Genomic DNA, 16,779 nt, shown 5'->3' with positions numbered 1-16,779 from the left:
TGAGGGGAGAGGTAGGAAGTAGTTGGTATAAAGGAGTATGGTCTGACTTGTGTAACCAAGGGGCTAGTTTGGGATCCTCTGTTGGTTGCTCCTACCTTGGTTTTCAGCAGCACTAAACCAAATTTCTGTCCCTGACCCAAGTAGCCTCCAGAAGCCTGATGAGTACATTTGAGCTGCACTCAGCCCCTCTATCTACAGGCTAAAAAAATAATAGTTTCTAGACAGAAGCACCCTGAAGGATGGGGCTGGACCTTGACTCTGTCAACTGGCCTTTTTATTCCTCTCACTCATGGAGCAAAGAGGAATTAGGGGAGTAGAAATGCAGCTCATAAGCATATGAGTCATCACGCTGTTTCTTTGGTTGCCTTTGAACCTATTGTAAACTTGTATTTTCAGGGTTTTAGCCTTTAAGAGCCACAGCTACATTGCTCGATCCAAACCATTTACGTGACAGCAGTATCAGTAAATTCATCAACATGGGAGAAAAAAAGTGTCAACATGAGTAAGACATAGATGCAAAGCTTTTCTGCAGAAGTCAAAAACAATGCAATGTGGTCCAGAGCATTGTAATAGGTGATTTCCTGCCCAAACTTTAAATAATTTTTATATCACTTTCCTGTGAGCTTCTCAAAGAGTAAAGCTATCCTTAATTTAATGCAGTGGTGAAAACTAAAGAAAGTTACCCCTAGCAACTTGCTTTTTAATTTAACAAGCCTGGATTATTGGTTAGTAATATCATTTCTCTCTGAGAGTGATGGTGATTGTGGTTATTGAATGCAACAAGAATGAACTTCTGGCAGCTCATAAGCTCACACTGTGTATCAATATTTTCAGATACTTTTAGCAGTCATTATTATAATTTACCTTATATAGACCACTTTTAGGCTTAAAACATGTTCTCAAATAAAACAAGAGGAAACAATTTGTATGGACTGAAGCTAAAAGCCAAAGAGGTCACGAAAATAGCTTGTAATGGCAGATTCAGTATTTTATTGCAGTAAAAATTATGCAGTTTAGGGAGAAAGAGTCAAGTAAATCACGCTGGAGTTGACGGGTCGGTGGGGCCGGACATGGGAACTTGGTGGGCAGTGGCGACACCTCCCTTCCCCTCCTCTTTCTCTGTTTTCCCTACAGCTGCGAAGGGTCGGCAGACACGGTCCAACATGGCCCAATGCATAATCCCCTAGGCTTTTTGTTCCCGCTGCCTGTTGTTGCGATGCCACAAACGCTGACAAAGGCCCGTCACGCCGCGGTGACAGCCCGGCACCGCAGGGAACGGGGAAACCGAGCGCACCGGGCGGCGCCGGGCGGCCGGGGAACCCTTCTGGATGTCTGAGCGCCCACGGAGCAGCTGCCGAGCCGGGGGGCGGGCGGGATGCAGGCAGGCGCCCACCCTGAGCCGAGCTCGGGGCTCCCCGTCGCTCCCACCGCCGGCCCCGGCGCGGCCCGCGGGGCGTGTCCCGGGCAGCCCCGCTCCGCCCCGGCCCGGCCCGGCGGGGCCGCCGCGGCGGACGGGGCAGGGCCGGGCCGGAGCCGCGGAGCGGCGGCAGCGCCATGGGGTTGGAGACGGAGAAGGTGGACACCCGCATCTTCATGGACGACGACAACTTCCCGCGGAGCGGCGGGCCCGTGCTCTCGGAGGCGGAGAAGTGCGCGGAGGACGAGCTGGACCGCGACCCCCACGGGATGAACGCCCACCTTCAGGTGCGGGCCGGGCCGGGGGCTGAAGGGGCCGGGGCCGGGTCTCGGGTCCACAGTGAGCGGGGGGTCCCCGGCGGGCTTCCCGCGCCCCAGCCCCGGGTGACGGCAAAGCCGCCTCTCGTTCCAGCTGGGGTTCGAGGATGTGATCGCGGAGCCCGAGCTCACCCACTCCTTCGACAGAGTCTGGATCTGCAGCCACGCTCTGTTTGAGCTCAGCAAGTACGTGATCTACAAACTCCTGACGCTGGTCCTTGCCATACCCCTGGCCCTGGTCGTGGGGATCATCTTCGCGGCGCTCAGCTGCCTGCACATCTGGTAAGCCCGTGTTGTGTCTACCGACAGCTCCGCAGACACAGAGCTCTCCGCCTGTAGCATGCGTTACTGCCCAGCCAGCGATCTCCGTCTTTACAACCGGTAGTCAATCAGCTGCTTTATTTTTGAAGGGAGAGAAAAGAAAACAGTGTTTTCGCTGTGATTCAGTTCCCTGCCTTGCTTTTACCAGCAGTCCGTCATGACTATGTAAGCTCCTTGGGGCAGAGAGCTCATATTGCCATTTGGATGGCACCTACAGCTATGCATTCCAGCCTTGGCTGGCTTCTGGAGTAATAATAATGACTGCAGTTTTTTAAAAACTGAAGTACATAATTTATTCAAAGGTGTATTTTAAATGAAAATGTAGAAGTATTACTAACACCTGACATCTCTTTAGTACAGTTACCTCTTTCATTTTTTTCCTAACAGACTGAAGAAAGCTTTTGAGGGCCCAGCCCGCTCTTTGTTAGTGCCACAAAATGTACTGTCACTGTCTTGCATCTGGTACATGGCTATCTCTAGATGCAGTGCCCCAAAGCCCTTCCACCTAAGCAGAAAACCCCGCTGAGCTCAGAAAAGCTGCTTCTGGCCATGGCCCAAGTTCACAGACCAATACAGTGGCCCTCCAAGTCACAGCAACCTGATGTACTTTAAATATAATACACTGGCAAAATATTAGGGAAGAGTACCTTGAGACCACGAAGGGAGATGACTGTGGAGAAGGTAGAAAGGCAGGGAAAAGAATGAGATTGGAGAAAGAACTGAGAATCCAGCAGGCTGCAGAGGAAGGGATGATTGCGTATACATGAGTTTTGGTCAAAGTCTCATTGACTTGGGTAACACTGGAATCATGAAGAAGTTGTTAAGGAAAGCAAAATACAATGCAGTGACTGGAAGCAAACTCAAAGCACTACAAATACATTGATTATCTGAACCGTAGTGTCAATCTTGTGGATGCAGATTTCAGTTTTTGAAAGTGGAATGGAAGTTTGGCTTGATGACATCATCATTACCCACTTTGAAAACCGATTAACTTGAATTTTGGAGCATAGTATTTGCATAATACCCAAAGGAGCTGTAATGCAGTTTAGAGCTGCCCACCTGTTACACCTCTGGTTCCCAAATTGTTATGAACAAACAGTGCATAGTGTGCCCGGATTTTTAGGTCTGTCAGCTGTCACTGTGCCAAAGTGACTGCTTAAGGGTACAGTGAGTATATATAAGTTTCCAGTAGTGGGATATCTATGGAAAAATTCATCAGTGTCAAATTTATAAAAACTGTGGTACTTTATTGTGCTTCACAATGATCTTGTATCTGGGTTTCACAGACTGGATACATAGACATGAGTTTCACTGATCCAGGACTCAGAGGTCAGTTTCTATTTATGCAAGTAGTCCCTAGTGACTGTCTCAGGAACTGTGGGTTCTCAGTACATCTGAAATAGGACTGTCTGAATGTGGCACTTAATTTGAAAAGTTTCCCCTGACTTTCTGTGAACACCCTTGCTTCCTCAGCAACTTATTTTCTTTCCCTGCATTTGTTGTCACTACAGAAGGGATCTCTCCCTTTGATCTTCCTTGCACCTGGGATGGGTGTGAAAGGATCATGTAATTCAGTAGTACTATCTACACCTCCTTGAGCCCCATCCAGTGCTACCGTCCAAAGCCAATAGTCTCATCTTCCCACAAACCCAAGCTGGATTTGTTTCAACACAGAAGTGGAACACACCGAAACTAAGTTGGCTTCTCTGCTCTTATTAGTGTTCCAGATTTCATGGGAGTAAGAAGTTCAACATTTCTGCATTTAAGAGGGTAGTGCAGGAGTAGTGCAGGTACAGAGGCCCTAAATACATGGTATTGGCTCCCTTGTAGCCCCACTGGGTCTGAAAAAAGAGTAACTTCTTGTTTTGTGGGTGAAAGGAAGGGAATTCCATTATAATTCTGTCTTCAGCTGTTTAAATGTCATGGGAAAACCCTGGGCACACCCTCCCAGAAGGCTGCCACTCAGAGTCTCTGTGCCTCACATTCATCATCCAAACCAGTGAGATGATGATGATATGGCATAAGGGAGCCTTTCCTGAGGCTAAATTCAAAAGTGTTTCAACAACTTTTGGAAGTACTCAAGTACAAAGCTCTGTTGATTGTCGCACATGTTGCAGTTGCATGATAAAATCCACAGAAGTCTGACTCAACATTTCTCATGCCCAAGGACACTTTGCAAGTTGCCCCCCTCATACCTGATGGTAAATGTTGTCTTTCACCAGAAAAATAATTGCTATAGAAGGAAGCAAATATGTGAGTCTTCCTGAAGAGCAAAAAGGAAGCTGAGTAAGAAATATGTAATAATACTTTAATTTTCATTTTAACCATAAAGATGGAGCATATTCTGTTCCTGTTCTCAAACTGGCTTCTTGAGCCAGAATCTGCTTTTACACTACCTGGTAAAAGATACTTATGGGCTGAAACTGGGCCAGCTAGCAGGTTGGTGATCTATATATAAGCCAGTTCAAGGAAGTCTGCTTCAATTTTCCTTTGCAGATGACTGTCATTCTCACCCCAGACTATACATGGCAGAAATTTCCAGACTGAGCTTTAACATCTTTCTGTGAAAATTAGCAAGCTTTTAAATATGTCCTTAGATTGCAGGTTATTGGTTTTTGAACATGAGCAGAACACTTCTGGTTTTTCAGGCAGCACATGCAAACCATTATATTTATTATAGATCAGTGGCTGATTCTTGTTCCAAGCCACATATTTGCCACCTCTTGGAAATTAAAACTTGAATTTCATATATGCTTTTTTGTAGTCTTACCTGAATAGTTTTTGGGTATGTTGCATATTGACACTAGTAATCAGTGGTTCATTTGAGGATCCACAGCTTGAGTCTGGGATCTGAAATGGACTGTAAACCACAAGGACTCACACAGCTTTATACTCTTACCATCTTGGCTTGAGCTTCCATTCACGGTGCTAAGATGTAGCCAGGGGCTCCCATCCGGAGAAGCACATATGGACATGCAAAGTTTCTTAACTTTTTTTTATTCCACAACTTCATTTACTTAACTTGCTACTATCATGCTCAACTCTAAAACCATCTCCCTACTGACTGCCTGAAATCAAAATAAATTATAGTGCAGCTATGCCATGAAGACCTGGTGGTGTTGCACCTTATGACCTGGTGGTGTTGCCTTGATGCCTCTTCTTTGATGTCCAATACATATCCCTTGGTTTGTGAAGAGGAAGTAGGTGGATGTTCTCTTGCTTCCTTTATAGTAATTTTATCTTTTCTGGTGTACCCAGGTCCTGGAATAGATAATGTTTGGTTATAATGCACTTCATATACTGCATAGGAGTTGTGAAAGACTTTGGTGGTTATCTGTTGCCTCACTCTTCCCAAGGGTTAATGGGACACAACAAGAAACTGTACAATTCTAGGTGATAGTTAGCCATCTTTTCACAATGTTTGCTTGTATTGTAGAGCCATACAAGACTTCTAATTCAAAATCATGATGTAGTATGTGTGCATACTTGTAATTAGGTAGTTTAAGCACAGAAACGTGGGATCTGAAAAATAGCATTAAGACATGTCTGAGGTTCCATTTTGAAAAACATTACAAGAGAAGATGTGATTGTTCACTTTGAAGCAGGAATCTGAACTAACAGTGCGTGACTACTCCAACCTCATTGCCCAAGTATTTGACAAGTTGATTTTCCTTATTAGTGGGTGTTAAACTGTGTTCTGCCATTTCCAAGAGGTGTTTGGTTCTTGACAACATTCGCTCAGGAATTAGGAGGAAAAAAAAGAAATGTGAGTTAAAGTGAGAAAGTTTGAAGGGTATGATTTTGTAAATGTCATGCCTTGAACAGAATGAAGACAAAATAGGATAGGATGGGAAAAAATGGGGTAATTTGCTTTTTTCAGTTCAACGGTTCCCAAAAGATACAATTCATTCTACTTAGTGAAATGATGGGTTTTTTATAATAATGGGTGTTTTATAATAAATACAAGATAGCAAGATTCAATGAGAGGTCATATAGGTAGCTGTCTTCAGCTTAGATGACAAATTCAGCAGAGCTTTCACTTTCTTCCCAGTGCTGGTAACACTAGTAGTACCAGTATTTGGCATCAATGTTGATATCCTTGGGATATGCTACCTTTAATTTCACTATTAGAAATTATTCAAGCAAGGAGTTACCACATCTGTGAACAGAAGTGCAGACTGGAGTAAACCCACAGCGTTGTGAGTAAAGAATGTGTATGTTATATTTGTCAGGTCACAAAACAAATACATGGCTTCTAATGGCATTTGGTTATTTATTTTTTGAGTGTGCCTGGTCACTCCACAGAAGACACATTGCACCCTCTGATGATTTGGAAATACTGCACCATAGAATAACCTGTCCCATGCAGAACAGGATGCGGACTTACATACATGTAAATACATATTTACACACACTCATATTTTAAAAGCTAGAAAATACCTTTTACGGCTCTCTTGGCTGTAAAGGATTTTATTCTCTGAGGAAAGGTGTTTGAGTAATTGTTGTCTAAGTAGACTGACTTTTATTTTAAAATTGAAAGTTATTTACATTAATTAGCTTTGGTTGCTATTATGTCTCATGTATCGTCCCTGTGGAATTAGCCTACATTGGTTTTTGCATGCATTTACCATAAAATTGGATAGCAAGTGCTAAAAGATTATAAAGCATTACCAAAACATTTTAATGTTTATTTTATTTAAAATTATCAATATAGGTTGAGTTCTGGTACTGTGTGAATGACCCCTATAGCAGTTGAAAGTAGTATGATCACTGCATTTCCAGCCTTCTACATCTTTCTATGAAACCTCTGCATAGTGTGGTGTTTGTTTAGTTTGTATTTTGTGTAATCCTGTCAACAAGAGGGTCCAGTAGAAATGTCAGCTTCTCTGCTTCTCTCCAGTTCAGTTAGATTTTATAAAAAAAGTCATGCCAAATTAATTTTAGATGACAGCAAAGGACAGTGACATAACTGAAATGGAAAAGAGTTGAAGTCAACACAAGCTGAGTAGCCATTTCTGGCATTTTCCCTGTGTTACTTGGAGAAATACCAATTATTTTTTTCCGTTGCATTACTGATGTTTATCAGCTGTATTCCAACAGGTGAAGGCCTGATTTTATTCTCTAGAAATCATCGATTCTATATGCAGTGGTATTATAGGTGGTTATAAAGCACATAGTTTACAGTGTTCGGTTGAAAACTAGAGACACATTATTCCAGTAACACCCACAGTTCTATATGGGGTGTATATCACTAGCTGTTTCAGCAGAGACAAAAGAGAAGGTTTTAGAAAAACTATTCTCGTTTAAATCCATCTGGGCTAGCTTAGACTGCAGCATGGACATACTAGTATATGGCTTGTATTGTGTGACAAAAGCTGAGAATCCAGTTAGATAAACAGTGAAAGTAATTAATTTTGACTCTGTGCATTTCTAACCTTCAACATTTTTGAATGGGTCAGGGTTTTTTCCTACACTGTTATTCTGAGAGGCACATAGTGTAAATGCACAGTACTTTTTTTTTTATTTTTTCAGACCTATGATGAAATAGTAAATTAAATATTTTCTGTCATTTCCACCAAAGTCATTGAGAGTTTTGCAGCGGAATTATGTCGATGCAAGATTGGGAATTTAAATTTCGAATGCAACGACAAACTAGAACAGAATTTAATATCTTTATCAAAAGAATCTATAGCTTCTTTTACCTAATTTAGGAAATAAATGTCTTCTATATGGCACAGAGATTCTTTTAAAACTTTGCTCTAGTACACTTCAGTATTACATAAGTTATTTATCCATTTAATTTTTCTGCACCAAAGTAAGAACATCCAGCTTAGTGAAATGACCAGGGGTTTAGGCTGGTAAATAATTAAGAAAAGAAAATAACTTAAAATAGTGTGGTCAGTTATCATGTACCCACTGGCCCTCATGAGCCGCCCATAGGTGCAATTCAGGCTCACCTGCTTTCTTAGTGTGCTTGGCTAAAGGCACCACTAAAGACATTGCTTTGGAATTGGCACATATGGAGTATTGTTTACCAGTTGCTTACCAGTGCTCAGGAGATGAAAGCACAATACTTTCAAGTATGCACCCTGAGTAAATAAGATGATCTTTTCCCCTGACGAGGCATTTTGACCTCATTCTACGTTAATTTCTCACCCACAAATGAAAAAATTTACAGGATCAGCCCATTTTTCTGCAGTGCGGCATGTCTGTACTGTAGTAATCTGATGTAACTGGATATTGCTTTCCTTTTCTGTTTTATTGTAGCAACTTGTAACAGGGATGTTAGGTTGGCAGGATTGAGACACCAATGGTGATGTGCATGTGTGCCTGTGTATTTGTGTGGGGGGGAGAGAGACAGATAGGAGAAACACCAGAAGAGACAGCAGAGCAAGAACAGATTGTAAAGAGCACTGTTTTCAGTCAATCGAAGTGGGGAACATGGTGTTTCTGTCTAGCCCCAAACACCAACATTCAGATATTACCACAGCACAAGTAAGTCTTTAGATGAGTCTGCTCTTCAGCCACAGCTGGTGGCAGCAGGGCTACAGCATATCATGTACGCCAGCCCTGCCAGCAGCAGCGAGAGAACAGCAAAATATCATCATTCTAAAAGGCATGTAAAAAAATTTCTGACTAGGAAGCAGAGAGATGATGAAAAGAAAGCTGGTGTCTCCTGTACTGCACACAGTTTATTCTGGCCTGAGGACCACACGCATCATGGTGCTTCTTCATGTGCAGGTATGAGGCTGTAAGCAAACAAAATTGATGGAGAAGGACTGCAAGAGAGTGAAATCAACTTGTTTAAATATTTTGAGTTATAAAATCACTTCCTTTGCCATAAGATGTCACACTTGTGTTTCATTATCCTTATTTCCCCCTGCTGTAGCAGCACCAATCTTCACATCTTTAATTTTCTCTTTTACAGGATTGTGGTGCCTTTTGTGAAAACCTGTCTCATGGTCTTGCCTTCAGTGCAAACTGTATGGAAGAGCCTGACAGATGTTTTTGCTGTACCGTTCTTTCAGAGCCTAGGCCGATGCTTTGCCATGGTTAATATACGCCTGGACCAAGAGTAAACATCAGGGATGTGACATTGCAGTAGTCAGGGCTGGTGTTATACTTCTTTGCTAACCTAACATACAAGCACTTACCCTTCATTCCAAACTGTTAATTACAATGGCTGGTTTAAGTGGGAACATGCTATTTTTATTAAAACTCATTTTTTTATCAGGGAGATCCGTTTAAGAATAAGTAGGCAGTTTTCATAGCTTGCTGTTTTAACAACAGTGGTTGCAGAGTATATTGGCAACACTTTATTTTAATGGTGCATTGATTGCTAGATTACAGGAGAATTCTCATGGAGGTTTAACAGCCACCACAGTGATAATGATTGGCATTATTACTATAAATATTTCGATGAATAGGCTGTCATACCTTAGACAAAACTGATCTCTAGGGTTTCACATTGACTTTACTGCAGTTCCACCAGGGATCATTTTTGGCTTCACTGTGCAAAATGATAAACACAGTCCTCTGTTATCAGCAGTTAAAGTGAATGTGACTCATTGCATAAACATACAGGGAAAGGAACTGTTGTGTAATTCTCCTATATTGAAGGTGAGGGGGAAGCTCCCTACAAGTTTATCATTTAAAATAAGGTGTTAGCTAATGATTTGTAACATCAGCTAATCTGTATATTTTATTTAATGAGAGGTTAACTTTGCTGTATATTTTGTACCTTTGTAAATTACACTTGATTGGTTTTCTTTGATGCATTATTTCTCTAGTATTTGAATTCTAACCAACTTATTAAGCAGCAAGAGTGAGATGCTGCAAAAAATAACTTTAGATTAAACTAACTTAATTAGATAACTTAAGTAAATTTTGTGCAATTCTAGTATATTAATTATAAATGATTGCGTGTAAAAGAAAAAATTATAAGTGTTTTCATACACAACTGTGCAAAAGAGCTGGAAATATCTGTTTATGAGAAATGGTTTTTATTAAAATGGGGTATAGTAAACGCAACCCTGCCTATTTCTGTATATTATTGGTGTGAACACTGTGATATTTAAAGCGATAGACACTATGTTAGTACTTTAAGTAGGTAGCAAGCTCTTAAGGAAGGCAAGTGAATGTAATTGGTATCCTTGTCTAATTCTCCTAACCTATTGACTTGACTCTCTGTGTTGCTTATTTACTACTTCAAAGCCTAACTCCCCAAAAAAGCCTTTCTTTCTTCTGCACCTAGGCAGAATATGACATTTTAAATCAGAGTAACAGAACGTATGCAGAGGTACCTTAAAATTACATTAGCCTTCTGATGGGCTTATGCTGCTGTTTCCTTTAAATACAGATGGTAAGTTGCAATTGTAAAATGTTTGTATGATTTAGAATGCTATTTTCTAAAATGATGTCTCAAATTTCTTATCAAACATAAGATATATAAATAAAACATCAACCGTTTCCCTTTTCGACTTGATCTTTCTTTTTTTTCAGATTTATCAGCTTTAAAAAAACCTCTTAAAATGCCAAACAGCATAGAGTACTATGCAGTTCTTCCAAAACATGTGAGAGGTAAAAAAATGGATGAGCATCAATACAATTTCACCATTATCAACTGCATTTAACATGTTTATAGTAGAAAATTACGTATCTCTGTGTGTGATTAAGCCCATACAGAACGATCGCTTTCTCTGAAGCAGGTCTCTGCAGAATTTTGGCAACATTCAAAAAAATGCTTAAAATTCTTTTTACAGGCACATGCTTTTTTTACAGATGAGCTACAGAATTGTCCTTTTCTTGCTTATTGGCCTATTGAAGCTAGCTGACACTGCATATTCTTCATACATTAAGAAAATCTTTGTATATTAAAAGTATTTTTAGCATTTATGACATTTATAGAGGGATTCATATGGCTTTCAAAAACTGGATCTTAATGATTAGTGCCCATGGAAACTTCCCTTGTTTTTTTTCATTCATCAAGAAGTTAGCTTGTTAAAAATGGAAATAACTGTTTTGAAAATAAAAATTGGCCAGGCTAGACTTGAACTCTTTTGAGAGTTATTTTCTTTTACAGTGTCCAAGGATTTTTACAAAGATATTTTCCACTGAAAAATGTCCCCTTGATGAATTCATTTAAAAGAAAATAAATCTATCAGTACTAGTTCTTATGTCTAAAAGGAGCCCTATAAAAGCCTAAAGTCCAGATATGAAGTTTTGAGAATGAGGCCATTCCCCAGAGAAAAATGTATAATTTTCTGGTTTGTACTCTTGGATATATGCATTCTTAAATACGTTACTGAAGTCATTTGGCCCTAGCTACCTCAGACAATTAAGTGGAATGGTTTTGGTTTGTTCTTATTTTGATTTAGGCTTGTCATTAATTAGTCCTGTTCACCATTTCTCTAGCTGCTACAAGACTCAAGCAAACTTGTAATTAAATAATTAAAGCTGTTAGTTTCTTATAGACTTTATAGCTGTATCTTTCTCTGGAACAGATGTGTTTTTACTGTAAGAAAATACAAAATGCACTGTTAGACGTTGGGTAAAATATTAGGTGCTTGGCCATTACATTTAATTTATCTATAAAAGGAGTGGAAGGAAGCATGAATATATACAGACTCTCCAATACTTAGGTGTGAATCTTCCCCGGGCAACTCTGGCTGGCAAGTATTCTCAGGATTTTGTGGATTTGACAGTTCTGACAGATATCCTGAAGCTCTGGCACAGTTGATACTGTGAATAGTTTACAGCACTGTTGGACAACAGGGACTGTATTGGTACTGGCACTGAACTGTGCACTTCGATGTAGGAGAAGGTTCCTTATGTTCATCTCCAAATTTTTTGAAATGTGGACAAACTGTCCCAGCTGATCTCTTAATAGAAACTTACAAATGAGAATTTAGACAAGAAGGGAGTCCAGAAACTTGGTCTCATTGTCTGCAACAAATGTAGGAAAATTTACACCTGATTCGGGTCATCTACTTTGATGCATCTTCTCTATGGAATGTAGAAAATATAACTTAACAAGAGTAGACTTTACGTCATCGTGGTAGAGCTGTTATAAATAATAAGACATTCCAAATCCAGCCTGTCTCTTGTTATTGCAGACCTTAGATCTACAGTCATGAGCTGGAGACTCAGTTCTGACATGCAAAATATTTCAGCATTTTGTTTTTCATGAAAATCACAACTAACATACAGAACTAACCCTGGATTTGTGTTTATGGGCTTTTTTTCTTTTAATTCGCAAAGAAGTTTAACCTGCTTCCTTACAAGAGCTGTTTCCTAAAATCCTCCAAATCTGACTCTGGAGCATTTATACTTGTACCTTATGTTTCCCCACCCTACTTGTTTACCATATAAATTGAAATAAATTCTTAACAGAAACTTTAATGTATTAGTAAATGAAGAGCCTGTTCCCACCTATCCAAAAAGTTCACTTAGGCGTTCACTGCCTAAAAAGTTCAGAACATCCCTGCAGCTCTGGGACCTCAGACCACACACTCGTATTTAGTGGAAGCCAAAGAATGGTAAGTCCCTTATTTTTACAGGGTGGGATCATTCCCCCACCTGCAGAGATAAAACTATTGTAGTTATTAACTCTCTTTTAAAAAGACATGGAAAAATACATGTGTTTGGGGTTTTTTAAATAAAAATGCAAATGGAACAGGGTCAAACACCGGACATTTCACCAGTCTTGTTTGTTGTCTGTCTGTGCTCATAAAAATTACAGCTAAAGGCCTCCAGTGGGTATGCTGAACCAGCAGTTATGCATTAAAAATAAAGGTGCTTTCTTCATGCAGGGATTTACCAATTAGAGGTGAATTAATAAAGCCTAATTTTAGCCTGGTGACACTAATCTTCCTAAGCTTATTGCAACAAAAAGAAAATGTCTTCTGAGAGGCAATTCAGAGGATCTAAGGTAGGTTTCTGCTCTGAATCATCATCCAGAGAAGACACTCTGCATTGATTAATGCAAAATGTTGGGCTTGGCTTGGCTTCTTTGCTACATTAATAGTTGTATTTGATGCAGAAGTTGGAAAGACTGATGGAAGCAACTAGAGCTTCATGTAAGTAGAGAGGCAGGTTCTTTTCTACATGCTTCTCTCACAACTTGAGGCCAAGGGGGAGTGTCACCTGTGTTAGATGTTTTGTCTGTTGCCCAGGTTCCCCTTCCAGCTGCAAGTGGGAGAAAGAAGGACCCCTTCACATAGCACTGAATCAAATCCTACTTTAGGTACTTAAATTGAATAAAATGTAGAGATTCACAGTTTTATTTCAAACCTCAAGGAAAGCTTGTTTACTTTTCCAGCTGCCTCAGTTCAATAAGAGTGGCTTTTTTACACCATGTACCTACCTCATCTTGCTTTACTTTACACTATCAGAGCTAACACAATGCTACAACTATCAGATAGTGTTGACTATGAAATTCTTAGGTAACGAAGCTTGGTGACAGTAGATAAGCCTTAAGGAGTTGGTATTCAAGTCCCATTAATGAGACTAGTTCTCACTGGTCTGATTTTTCTATAAAACACCTGAACACTTAATAATAAGGTAGAACCAACAGAATGGTTCAGAACAGTGTTGACATAGACCAGTGTTCATGGTCCAGCTCAGTAGTAAGGAATTTGATACTGAAAAGCGCTGAGAACAGAGTGACTTGATTTGCACAAGGTCTGGCAGAACTAAAGCTTCCAATCTTTGCCTCTGCAGCCAAGGCATTTACAAGGTATCTTGATCAAGACCTTCAAGGACTAGCTCTAATAAAATATGTACACACCTACAACAACAGGATTGAAGTGAGAGAAAGCCAGGCATTTTAATCCAAAATTGTAATCCCTGCTCAGCTGCCACCCAACCAGGAACATGTCTGAACTCAGAAGGCACCTCCCTTTCACATAACCCCTCTTAGTACCTACAGTTTTATTTTTGTCATGCCCAGAACTGCCCTTATTTGAGCAACTTGGCATCTTACATCTAAGCCCAGTCAGAATCCCAAAAGAAGGGAAGAGACTGCCTTAGACTCCTTAAAATACACTTACTGCACATCAGCATAATAAGGTACTTCCCGGAATATACTTTCCCAGGAGTGAGTCCATATGCACTGGCACATCTCAGGCAAAATTGATTTCAGGTTTCTGCAGTGTTGATTTACTTCTTCTAGCCCTTAGGCTATTGTGAAATGTTTTATGGCAGCAGCACGTCCACATAAAATGAAATCACTCCTAGCTAGAGGTTGCGAGAAGGAAGGAATGCAAGAGGAGCTACCCATCTCTCCTGGGAAAACTATTCCTTTGATGCCAGAAACAAATAGGCCAAATAACAAATGCATACATGAAAGTGCAGACCTGTATATTAGGGGCAAGGGACACCTATCTCCAAGGAAAAGTTTTGATCCAGGGACTCACAATTTAAAATACAGAAATTCTCCAGAGAGTGGGGACAGGGTGACCATTGTGAGTTCTCCAGGACTACAAGTCTATAAATAATGGAATGAGGAATACATTGGCCTGCATGTTAAACCCATGCTAGGGCTTGTTATCAGGCAGCAGGGTGAGGACAGTAGGATGGCTCAGAAAAGTTCGGTGCCAACAATTCTGGCAGCTAAGGCTTTCATCCAGCAAAACATAAAAAAAATGCACATAAAATTATGTGATTAGGCAGTTGAACAGAAGATACGCAAAAAAGCAATGATCTTCCACTCCTAAGCCTCAGGTTTGTAAGTGCTCTGCATAAGGCAGGCTGCTAACGTACAGCCTCTGTTATCTGCAGCCTTGTTGCTGTTGAAACTATACATAAAGAAAACAGTTTCCCAAGACTGATTTTGATCTTGCTGACATTGGAATATATCAGGAGTATTGCTAATACCATAACTGGAATAATTACACAAGCTTAAAAAAAGGGGAGTTGAGGATGGAGGAAGAAGGAGTGTTTGATACCAGACAAAGACACTCAGTGAGCAGTCATCCACATTCAGTTCAGTTTTTTGTGACTCATTTTCTGACACCACGAATTTTTTCCAACCTTTTTTTTTTTTTGCACTGGCTTTTTGGAAGACATGTTTACTACCCATACTAAAACCTTTCCTCTTCTCAAAACAGAAAAAAAACAGATCATAACTCGCACACAAATTGCTCCAGGTTTAGAGCAAGTTCTCAATTAAGGTAATCTCAAGGTTTGAAAGTTCAGTTAAAGCAAGACTTTGGAGCAATAAAAACTTTTTTAAATTAATTATGAAATGCCTAAGGCTAGTGTGATGGAGAAAGAAGAAAGGCAGTGAGGTGGCCAGTGTTCAGCAACTGACCTGGGCTACTAAAAGACACAGCAAAGCTCCATGAGAAGACTGTTTGGGTGTCATTTCCAAGGCCAGGTTGGGTGTCTACAATCTCTGGCAATTTTAGGACACCCCTGGATAATCCATTCATAGGAACCGAGAAGGGAACAAGAGCCTTTGCACTTTCAGAAGTTCCCTGCAGGCTCTTACCAGGCCCTTTCCCACTGAGCTATACTCTTATTTTGAATGTAATAGGAACTCCTTGTAGAACTCCTGTGTGCACCCATGCCAAGTCTCTGGCTGCTAAGTTTGTGTGCATTTCTCATACAGCCGTGCTAGAGGCAATGGGCCATGGCTCCATCCCTCTCTATCTCTGCAGGTGTAACTTGCTCACTCTTACAGCTTGGTAGTACCCATGTCATTTTCTCTGTAGGCTGTCTCCTTGATATTTCTTCAGCTCAAGAAAACACCACTAAGTTTCATCAGATGTGATGGGTCATTTCACTTTGTATGCAGCCTATTCCAGAATTCATCTCATAAAACTTATAAATTCCACTAGCTTCTGATATTCTTCTAGCTGCAGTGGTGTTGTGTGATTCAGAAATGTCTTTTAAATGGGGCTGTGGTTCTGCAGAAACAATTCCAGAACCAATTCATCATTTCAAATTAACAAGTATCTCTCTTTTTTCAATCATCCTTGAAATACACTGTAATACTGAATGATAAATCAAAATGTTCTGATTTATGTGCAGGACAGGGACTAACTGAAAAACTTTCCTAGGTATGAGAACAAATAACTGTCTTGTGGTTTTTTTCAGATGGGTATGTCCTTCAATACACTCATTTGACTCCATATACACACTCCAATGTGTGGACAGATGAAGATATTTTAATGATGGTTTAAGTAAATTATTGCATCAGTTAGAAAGTTACTTTTAAAAGTTACGACTAACTTGGAAAGTTGGAAAACTTCCATCCAAAGCATTTGTTCTAAAGTTTATGAGCAATATAAACTCCTAAAGAAAGTTGACTGCTAACTGATGACCCTATAAGCAATACATGTGTATGTGGACTGCATTTTCAACAGGTGCAGTTATTTACATCTGTGGAGCCTACATCCATCTTAGCCAGTGGCTTTTCCAAGGTCATTTCTCTTTTGAATTGCCAAAGCCAAATATACTGCAGTTAAGAATTTTCTACTTCTGTTGCTGCAATTCTGTGCTAAACTAATACTAAGGTCACTATTTTTCTGTTAATGTTATAAATCTTTCACCACACTCTGATTTCCTAACACAAAACTAATGGCTGCAAGCACAAAAAAAAAAAAAAATTCTTAGCTTGCAGATGTATAGTGATGTTACAACCCTAACCTGAGCCATCTTGAATACAGTGATGAGTCTTTACAGCATTTACACCAACATATGCCTCCGAGCTTACAAAGA

At 40.2% G+C, this 16,779-nt stretch overlaps 1 protein-coding gene across 1 annotated transcript; it reads left to right on the top strand.

Annotated features, from left to right (window-relative positions):
- Positions 1 to 1,514: 1,514 nt before the first annotated feature.
- CAV2 (caveolin 2) lies at positions 1,515 to 10,530 on the top strand. Its single transcript, XM_017817911.1, has 3 exons — positions 1,515 to 1,704; positions 1,829 to 2,016; positions 8,984 to 10,530. Exons 1-3 carry the CDS (start codon positions 1,555 to 1,557, stop codon positions 9,132 to 9,134), a joined length of 489 nt encoding a protein of 162 aa, XP_017673400.1. The 5' UTR covers positions 1,515 to 1,554; the 3' UTR covers positions 9,135 to 10,530.
- Positions 10,531 to 16,779: the final 6,249 nt, after the last annotated feature.

The sequence above is a fragment of the Lepidothrix coronata genome, unplaced genomic scaffold (assembly GCF_001604755.1).
Source record: "Lepidothrix coronata isolate B3197 unplaced genomic scaffold, Lepidothrix_coronata-1.0 Scaffold63, whole genome shotgun sequence".
NCBI lineage: Eukaryota > Metazoa > Chordata > Aves > Passeriformes > Pipridae > Lepidothrix > Lepidothrix coronata.
Note: the sequence above shows the minus strand (reverse complement) of the source record. Positions and strands in the feature narration are given on the sequence as shown.

Excerpts from the sequence above, each read along its gene's own strand:
- CAV2 (XM_017817911.1), top strand. The coding sequence starts at position 1,555 with ATGGGGTTGGAGACGGAGAAGGTGGACACCCGCATCTTCATGGACGAC. Across the intron at positions 1,705-1,828 it reads GGATGAACGCCCACCTTCAG|CTGGGGTTCGAGGATGTGAT; the intron begins GTGCGGGCCGGG and ends CTCTCGTTCCAG. Across the intron at positions 2,017-8,983 it reads CTCAGCTGCCTGCACATCTG|GATTGTGGTGCCTTTTGTGA; the intron begins GTAAGCCCGTGT and ends TCTCTTTTACAG.